General features: G+C 40.8%; 1 protein-coding gene across 1 annotated transcript; it reads right to left on the reverse strand.

Annotated features, from left to right (window-relative positions):
* Nucleotides 1-808: 808 nt before the first annotated feature.
* Nucleotides 809-1336, reverse strand: LOC112861707 (histone H2B subacrosomal variant-like). The gene has a single exon (XM_025925062.2). The coding sequence runs from the start codon at nucleotides 1244-1246 to the stop codon at nucleotides 878-880; it is 369 nt and encodes a 122-aa protein (XP_025780847.1). The 5' UTR covers nucleotides 1247-1336; the 3' UTR covers nucleotides 809-877.
* Between the last annotated feature and the right edge of the window lie 7999 nt (nucleotides 1337-9335).

The following is a 9335-nucleotide window of genomic DNA, read 5'->3' on the forward strand; positions in this document are numbered from 1 at the left end:
GTTTAAAAGAAAGAGGCAGGCACAGAAGAACACAGATAGTATACCCCCATGTTATGAAACAAGCAAAGTTAAGCTTATAATGTAGAGACGTTTACAAAAAGCACACAGAAAAGCAAGGGAACGGGAAGGAAACAAAACTCAGGATAGTGGACAGGGAGATGGGAAACACTTCCAATGACATTTGTAAAGTTCTTCAAGTTTATAAATTGAGTATGGTTTCCTGGGTATTGTTCTTATTACAGCACAAATGTAGAACAGTAAATCCTAGAGAACCAAATCTGAATGTGAAGGTCAATTACACATAAAGATAAAATCTACACGGATGTGAACCGAACTTGTTGAAAGTCAAGAAATAAGAATTAAAGCAAAGGAAATCGTTAACATGCTGTATAGAGACTTCATTAAGGAACTGAATTCGTTGTAGTTGGCTCTAGAAAATACTTTTTTGATGAAAATTTATCAATGCCGGTATACTTCTGAGTAAAATGTTTGTTTTCATAAATTGAATCCATGTGAGCTGGGGGGGGGGGGTGGTCAGAAGAACTAGTTTAAATCATCCCATACATAGTTAACGATACCTTAACAATACAATAAATGTTGAATTTATATAATGAGATTTACAGAGTCACAGGAAAAATAAGAGTTCTGGGTGGGACTTGGGCAGGGAGCAGGTTTTGGGAAATCCTAAATAATCAAATTGTTCAAAGGTAAAATAGTGAGAGAGTAATTCTTCTCTGGAGATAAGAGGGATGGGGGAAATAACCAGGAAATATTGCCATGTTATAAAAAAGAAGAGCGAATTCTATAGTGAAGTGATCATTTGGGGAGTAAGTTTGATTTACTTTCCCCAAGATTTAATTAAGCAGGCATGTAAAGTTTAGGAGTGGACATATCTTTGGACAGCTTCACTTCCAAAAGTCACTGCATACTTAGCTAGCTTCTCAGGTAACAGCAAGTACACTGCCTTCTGGATATCTTCAAGGGTGAGGGTACAGCGATTTCGGAAACACATCACACTGCAGGCTTCCATAGAAATGCGCTCAAAGATGTCGTTGATCAGGGTGTTCATGATGTCCAAGGTGTGAGATGATATGCCCCGCTGGGGAATCACTTCCTTTAGGACCCTGTTTACGTAGAGTGAATAATTTCTACGGCCAAAGTGGGTGCTGGAATGTAATTTCTTTCTGGAGATTGGGCTTTGATGTCCTCTGGAGCACTTGTTCTTTTTGCTGGTGGATCTGGCCATTGCAGATGTTGGTCTCCTTATCAGTTACGAGTGGAGAGGAGAAGGGCCTAAGAGCTGGGGAGAGCTCTCCTATTTATATTGATATGCCACAATCACACTTTTGGGGCTGCTTTTTGATTGGAGGTTACTCTTCCTATGTCACAATCACCTAGCAACAGCCTGATTTGTTGTTAAGGGAAAATCTTGTTCTTGGCCAACCTAAAGCTTTCCTAAGAGGACAGAGTGTTGGAGAAGGATTGAGGTTGGCTTCAGGGCAGAAAAGAGTGCTCCTTTTTCCTACATTTTTTCTTGGCAGTTTACAAGCATAACACAATATTTTCAGAATTGGACAAATCTCATCAAACCAGGGAGTTGGTAGCAGGGAAATAAAGGAAAAAGAACCGTGAGCCTTTTATGGGAGAATCTCTGTAAAAGTTTTCATTAAGTCATTTTATAAGCAAATGAACAATAAGCCATTAGAAACCTTGAAGTGATCATTGTATAATAAAAATATGTATAGCTAATCTGCTTTTAGAAATTAATTTAAAAATGAATCCTAACTAAAATGTATCTGACTCCCAACTCCTTATGAGCAACTAAGTACAAAAGAATTAAACAAAAACTTCCCTATTTTATGATTTAAATTATTATGTGTGAAAATGTGCATTCAATCTTTATAATGATGTTAATAACATTCTTGAAAATTTCACACATTTAAGTACATGCTGTGGTCTTTACCTGATACTGTAGTTCTTCTGTCATTGTTAACCAAAAGTGTAGGGTCACTCTTGTTCATGTGTTCTGCTGATATTTGTGCTTAAAAAAAAAAAAAAAAAAAAAAAAAAACTCACCTTCTTAATCAAATTCATTCCTGGATAAAACAAAAAATAAACAGAAGCAACTATAAAAATTGCAACTCACAGGTATTTCAATAGTTCACAACTGCACAACTATTAATGCTACTGTAAAAAATCCTTCACTATAAGCTTCCTCACAGATAAGATAGACTAGGCTATGTGTAATTTCTAGAATGCTATCTGTAATTCCTCACCTTTTTCTGTCATTCAAGAAAGTAGATCTGAAATGAGGTGAGTGGGAATAACGTTATTATAGGCAAAATTAAAAAAAAGAATTTAATGTTTATTTATTTTTGAGAGACAGAGACAGAGCACGAGCCGGGGAGGGGCAGAGAGAGAGGGAGACACAGAATCAGAAGCAGGCTCCAGGCTCTGGGCTGTGAGCACAGAGCCCCACGCGGGGCTCGAACTCATGGAGTGCCAGATCATGACCTGAGCTGAAGTCCGACGCTCGACCTACTGAGCCACCCAGGCATTTAGAGGGAACATTTTGAACAGGTTCTAATTTCTAAAAACAGTGTCATGTCCGTACTTGATTTATTACCAGCAACACACCTCACGCTATGTGTCACACTGAGTAGGAGGCTGCTGCTTCCACGTATGCTTTGTGGTGATGGATCTCTCGTCAGCTCTTGCTCATTTTGCTTTCGGGATTTCCCTAGATATAATTACTTAGTTAGCTTAATGACAGCATAACTTACTTGCTAACATTTAGAAGAAGCTATCAGGTGGAGCGTGTTCACTCCCTATTCTTCACGAATCCATGCTGAAGAGCTCTTACTAGCATAGCGCTCCTGGCCCCTCTGCCCCTCACTTCCATCTCCCTGGGACAACCCTCCTTGGAATCATTGAGTGGGGGAGATGGCAGGCAAGACTATCTCAGCCCCTTCTGGACTCTTGCTGGTTGTGACTGCGGGCAGTGCTGCTCCTGGGGCGAGATCACTCGTACTAGCTGGCTGTAGCTGAGGAGGTCATTTTGCTGAATTCAGAGGTGCTATAAAAGAAAGCTTACTGTTGCCCCATTCAGAAGGGCTATCCTCCAGAAAAGTTCATCAGTAATAAAGGTGACATTTTAATCCCTAGGACCCTCAGTCGGTTCTGCGCCTGCATGAAGAGAAGGAAGGGTGTATTATAGAAGCTAAAAGAAAAAGTCTTTCAAACCAAAACAGGAAGCTGTCTGCTAACAAACTGGTCCATCAGAAAGTTCAGAAAATGGGGAATACTGATTCTATAAAATTTCTGGCTACTTTAGGGTTAACCCGAATTCCCTTTTAAAATTTAATGAATCATTCTAAAATATGTATGACCTCACCACCGATAGGCGAGTTTTTCTTTTCCTTCTCCCTTCCTCCTCCTCCAGACAGTCTGGAACAAGGGACAGACACCTTTTTAGCATAATGACCTTCAGGAGATGCCTGTTGGATGATCAATTTGGACAATGGAGCAAATCTGATTATCTTGCATCTATCTCTGGGAACGAGCACTGGAAAATCCTCATTCTGTCGCCTTCTCCTCTGCCCTCACCCTCAAGGTCTGCACTTAGAACAAAGCCTGATGTCCTTTTGGCAGGAGACCTGGGAGAGTGAAAGGGGTGATGACCAATGTACTGGAGGTCTAGGGTCTGTGGTCTCTGAGCTGCTCAAGTGCAGCTGGAATCCAAAGTTAGGAACCATTTTGTGATTTTTTCCAGGCTCCTGTTTTGTGCTAGATCACAGTGTCTGTTTGGGGCATGGGCTGTATGTCTTCCATGAACGAGCCATGTGGACTTCTGGGGTTACAACTGCTTATTCTTTCACTTATGATTGATGGTCTAGTAATGACTCAAGGTCATCATCAAGACTTGCAGTGATTATTTCACAACAGCTGTGGCAGAGGTGACATTAATTCAAAACGGAAAACATGCAAGACAGGTGTGAGTGTATTCTGGAAACATTTTACATCCACTGTATTAGTTTCCTATTGCTGCTGTAACAAACCACCACAAATTTAGCAGCTTAAAATAACAACACAAATTATCTTACTATTCTGGTGGTGGTATCAGTCTGAACAGGCCTCACGGGGCTATAGTCAAGGTATCAACAGGGTTGTGTTCCTTCTAAAAGCTCTAAGGGAAAAATCTGTTTTCTTGCCCTTTCCAGCTTCTGTAGACGTGTTTCTTGGCTTTTCCTCTAACTTCAAAGCCAGTAACAGATGGTCAAGTTATTCTCATGCTGTATCAGTGACACAGATAACTGAGACTCCTGACTCCCTCTTTCACTCATAAGGACCCTTGTGATTACATTGGGTCCACCTAGATAATCCAGGATATTCTCCACATCTCAAGACCCTTAATTTCATCTGCACATTCCATTCTGCTAGGTAAGGTAACATATTCAAAGGTTGGGGTTTGGGGATATGCGCAGCTTTGAGAGGCATTATTAAGGCATTATTATGCCCACCATATAGCCACCATAAACAGAATGAGAATGTCAAAGAAGATTTGGGTCACCAACTGCACAGAAATTGGGGATGAATGATAATGTCCTTAGTAGATCGCCAAAAATATATTTTAAAAATACTTTCCATATATGGGCTAGCTTTCATGTAATTTACTTTTTTTTCTAAAAATGGAAAGTTGTCTTCTATTTTTACTTTGTGTGCTTTGCCTCTACCTTATAGTCCCCAAAGTATGCTAAATAAAATCAATTTTATCCTTGGAAGCCGGAGGCTGACAGTACAGGGAGACAGATTTTTCTTTCCACTGTCATTCTCAAATTCCCTTCTCAATCTCTTCCCTCCTGCCTGCTCTCTCGCAAGGATCTCTGGATGACAACCATGTGCTAAGCACTGCATAAGTTACACCGTGGGGACACAGAGATGAAGAAGATACAGTTCCTACTCTTAAGGAATTCAGAGCTTATTGAGGTAGACAGACATGAAAGTAAGAAGTTACTATGAACAGGGACATTAAGGCTATGACAGAGCATACACAGGGCATAGTAGGAACATAGGGTGGTACCTAGATCACTAAGCCTCCCAGGGCAGCCTTCTTGGAGGAGGTGATGTTTTAGTTGAATCTTGATGGATAATAGAAGTTATTCAGGCAGATAAGCGTGGGGATAAAGGGGTGCAGAGGAGAATCCAGGTTTCAGTTAAGGCTGTTTATTCTCAAGCTTGGATGCACACTGAAGTCACCTAGGGAGATTATGACAAACGTGCCAATCGTTCCAGGGCTAGACCCCAGACTGACTGAATCAGCCTCTGCAGTGGGTGAAGTTCAGGCATTTTTTTCTTTTAAGTTCTTTTAATGTGCAGCCAGGATTGAAAGTCATTGGTTGAGCTAAGATAGAGCAAAATATTTGAAGGTGTTGGGAAGCGTTTGTAGACACTGGAATGGGAGTTATAAGGGAAAGGGTTAAGAGGGAGGGGAGCAAAAAGAAGGGGAGCTCAGTTTTCCCAATACCACTCATTGAAGAGACTATCTTTTCCCCATTGTATATTTCCGTCTCCTTTCTCATAGGTTAATCGGCCATAATGGTTCATTTTTGGGCTTCCAATTCCATTTCATTGATTGGTGTACTCTTTTGTGTGCCAGTAACATACTGTTTTGATTACTACAGCTTTGGAGTATATTTTAGAATCTGGGATTGTGATACATCCAGCTTTGTTCTTCTTTCTCAAGCTCTGGCTGTTCAAGGTCTTTGTGGTTCCATACAGATTTTTTAATTTTTTTGTTCTAGTTCTGTGAAAGATACTATCAGTATTTTGATAGGGATTGCATTGAATCTGTAGATTGCTTTGGGAGTGTGGGCATTTTAACCATATTAATTCTTTCAACCCATGAACACTGGCCAGCTACACGCAAAAGAAAGACATTGGACCACTATCTTATACCATGCACAAAAATAAAATCAAAATAGATTAAAGATCTAAATGTAAGATCTGACAGAATAAAACTCCTAAACGAAAATAGACAGTAGTCTCTCAGAAATCAACCTTAGCAATATTTTTCTGGATAAGTGACCCTAGGCAAGGGAAACAAAAGCAACACAAAACAATTAGGACTGTATCAAACTAAAAAGCTTTTGCACAGTGAAAGGAAGTTGTCAATAAAATGAAAAGGGAACTTACCGAATGGGAGAAGATATTTGCAAGTGATGTATCTGATAGTACATCATATCCAAAATACATAAAGAACTCATACAACTCAATCTGATAATACCTTCATATCCAAAATACATAAAGAACTCATACAACTCAATCTGATAATACATTCATATTCAAAATACATAAAGAACTACAACTCAATACCCCAAAACACAAATCATCCCAATAAAAAAAGGGCAGAGAACCTAGAAAGACATTTTCCCAAAGAAGACATACGGAGGGCTAGCAGACACATAAAAAGGTGCTCATTATCACTGACTATCAGGGAAATGCTAATCAAAACCAAAATGAGGTACCTACCACCTCACACCGGTCAGAATGGCTAGTATCAAAAAGACAAGAAACAACAAGTGTTGGTGAGGATGTGGAGACAGGTCAACCCTTGTGCCCTGTTGATGGGAATGTAAATTGGTATAGTCACTGTGGAAAACAGTACAGAGGCTCCTCAAAAAACTAAAATAAAAGTACCATATGATCCAGCAATTCCACTTCTAAGTATTTACCTGAGGAAAACAAGAACACTAATTCAAAAATATATATGCATCCTGATTTTTATTGCAACAAGGCTTATAAGAGCCAAGATATGGAAGCCACCTAAATGTCCTTTGGTAGAGGAATGGATAAAGACGAGGTGGTATGCATATACAATGGAATACTACTTAGCCATGAAAAGAAAGAGATCTTGTCATTTGCAACAACACGGTTGGACTGGAGTGTATTATAAGTGAAATCAGTCAGAGAAAGACAAATATATGATTTGACTTATATGTGGAATCTAAAAAACAAAACCAACCAACAAATAAAAAACCAAAACAAAACAGAAACAGGCTCTTAAATACAGAGAACTGGTGGTCGCCAGAAGGGAGGTGGGTGGGGGGGTGGGTAAAACAGATGAAGAGGATTCAAAAGTACAAAGCTCCCATTCCATCTACAGAGATGAGTAGTACCTCATAGGGAATATAGTCAATACTACTGTAATACCATTGTATGGACACAGATGGTGACTATACTTATTGTGGTGAACATTTTGTAATGCGTAGAATTGTCAAATCACTATGTTGTATATACCTGAAACTAATACAACATCGTGTAGTAACCATAAAAAGGGGGGACCAGTTTGGAGGAAGAGAGTAGAGAATACGGGTGAGTAGAGAGGTGAATGGAGGAACAGATGGGTGATGGAGAGTGTCCCTGAGGGTGACCCATGTTCTCTTGTCATGGGACTCCAGGTTCAGAGCCATGAAGACAGGCAGACTTTGAGGCAAACATGTTTCAGTGCATTTAAACTGAGGCTAACTTTGCCAAAAAGCTCTTTCAGTGCTCATAAGGAACTTATCAGGGAGAACAGAGCAGGGGAACGAGGCTGAGGCCCACTTTGTTGTGGTGTCTTACCCGTGTCACATTTCCATTCGAAGGGGAGTAAAGCAAACTTTCCATGTTCCCCTTGACTGATTTGTTGACAATTCTCTGGCCTAGGTCATTTCTCTTTGCTTTTGCTGGTTTCCTGAGGCTGACACTCCTAACCTCACCGGTGCAGAACCCTCGCCCTCCCAGAGCGGAGTCACCTGTGTCCTGCTTTGGCTAATCTGAAAGCTGGGTCATTGTTCTCAGGTGACCTGAGGAAGACTAATTAGATTAGCTTTGTGCAGAGTAAGAGCATAAAGGAATTAGCCTTGAAAGTAAGTAGAAGAAGGTTGTCAATTCCTGATGAAGTTCCTGATGAGTCTGATGTTCTTTAGCAAAAAACAGAAAATGTATTGGGACAACAGAGATAAGAAAAACTTTAATTCTGTTTTGAGTTCTGGTTCGCACATTACAGTAAAACATCAATTAAGTAAAAAGTAATGAAACACCTCCTGAATCAATAGATTATCGTTGTAAAATGGATTTTCCTCTAACGGTAGTAAGAGTGCTCTTGCCAAACACGCAGAATAGGAATAAAAGTTGCTCAAGGTCACCTGGCCAGGAACTTGGGGAGCCAGGAGAGGTCTGACAGACATCCAGGCTGGGGCTCTTAACCACCAAGCACATGGCCTCTCATTAGCTGGCCAAGGAGGGAGGCTGTTTCATGCAAGAGAAAAGGGATAAGCAACACCATGGAGGCATGGATGCAGAGCTCTATCCAAGAATGAGAGAAAACTGGTTTGCTCAGGTGGAGGGTTATGTCTAAGAGTGCTGAAAGAGACAGAAAGGTGGGCTTCATTTGTACAATGTCTTAAATTACAGTCTAAAGTGTTAAAATTATTCTGTAAGTATTTGAGAGTCACTGAGAATTTGAAACATGGCATAATTGATTCAAAGTGACATTTGGGGAGAGGTGATCTGGTGCCAGGTGCAGGAGAGATTAGAACAAGGGAGAGGAGAGAGCCCAGCATTGTCATTGCTCAATGGCCCAAGAGTCGGACAATAGAGGTCTGAACTGGGGGTAGTGGGAATGGGAAGAAAGCTATTTCTGAGAGAGTTGGTAAGGTTTGATGATTGATTTACTACTCGGAAGAAAGGAGAAGGAAGCCTCTGCTATCATGCTGACCTTACTGAGCAACGACTATGTATCTAGACACAGTTCAAAGTACTTCCCAGATACTAACTCAGTGAGTTCTCACAACAACCCTGTGGTATGGATCCAGTCATCATCGGCATCTCCTTGGCACAGGCGAGGAAACAAAGACACAGAGGAGGGATGTAAGTTGCGTCCTATCACACAGCTGGTGAGTAGCCGGGATGGGATTCAAACCCAAGAACCTGGCTGTAGGCCCCGTGCTTCTCACTCTCAAGCATCCTGCGTCTCTCGTCTCTTATACGTATGGTGCTCTACATGCTGTGTGCTTTTGACCACTGCATTTACTTTCCACCTGCAGGAGAGTCAGGCAAGCAGGCAGGACACCAGCACCTCCTGCCTCACTGCTGTAAATTGGGCTGTTGCCAACAGATAAGTGGAAGAACCAAGGCTGGAACCCAGATGTTCTGACTCCACTTCCAGGGCTCTGGCCAAAGCCTCATCTCTAGAATACTATCAGGAAAAAAAAAAAAAAAAGTAAAGTTCATTAACCAAAATAGTACATTTGGAGCAATGGAGAAGATGTAATTTTAGAATTTAGGATGAAAAA

Source organism: Puma concolor, chromosome A1 (genome assembly GCF_028749965.1).
Source record: "Puma concolor isolate L17-30 chromosome A1, mPumCon1.1.hap2, whole genome shotgun sequence".
NCBI lineage: Eukaryota > Metazoa > Chordata > Mammalia > Carnivora > Felidae > Puma > Puma concolor.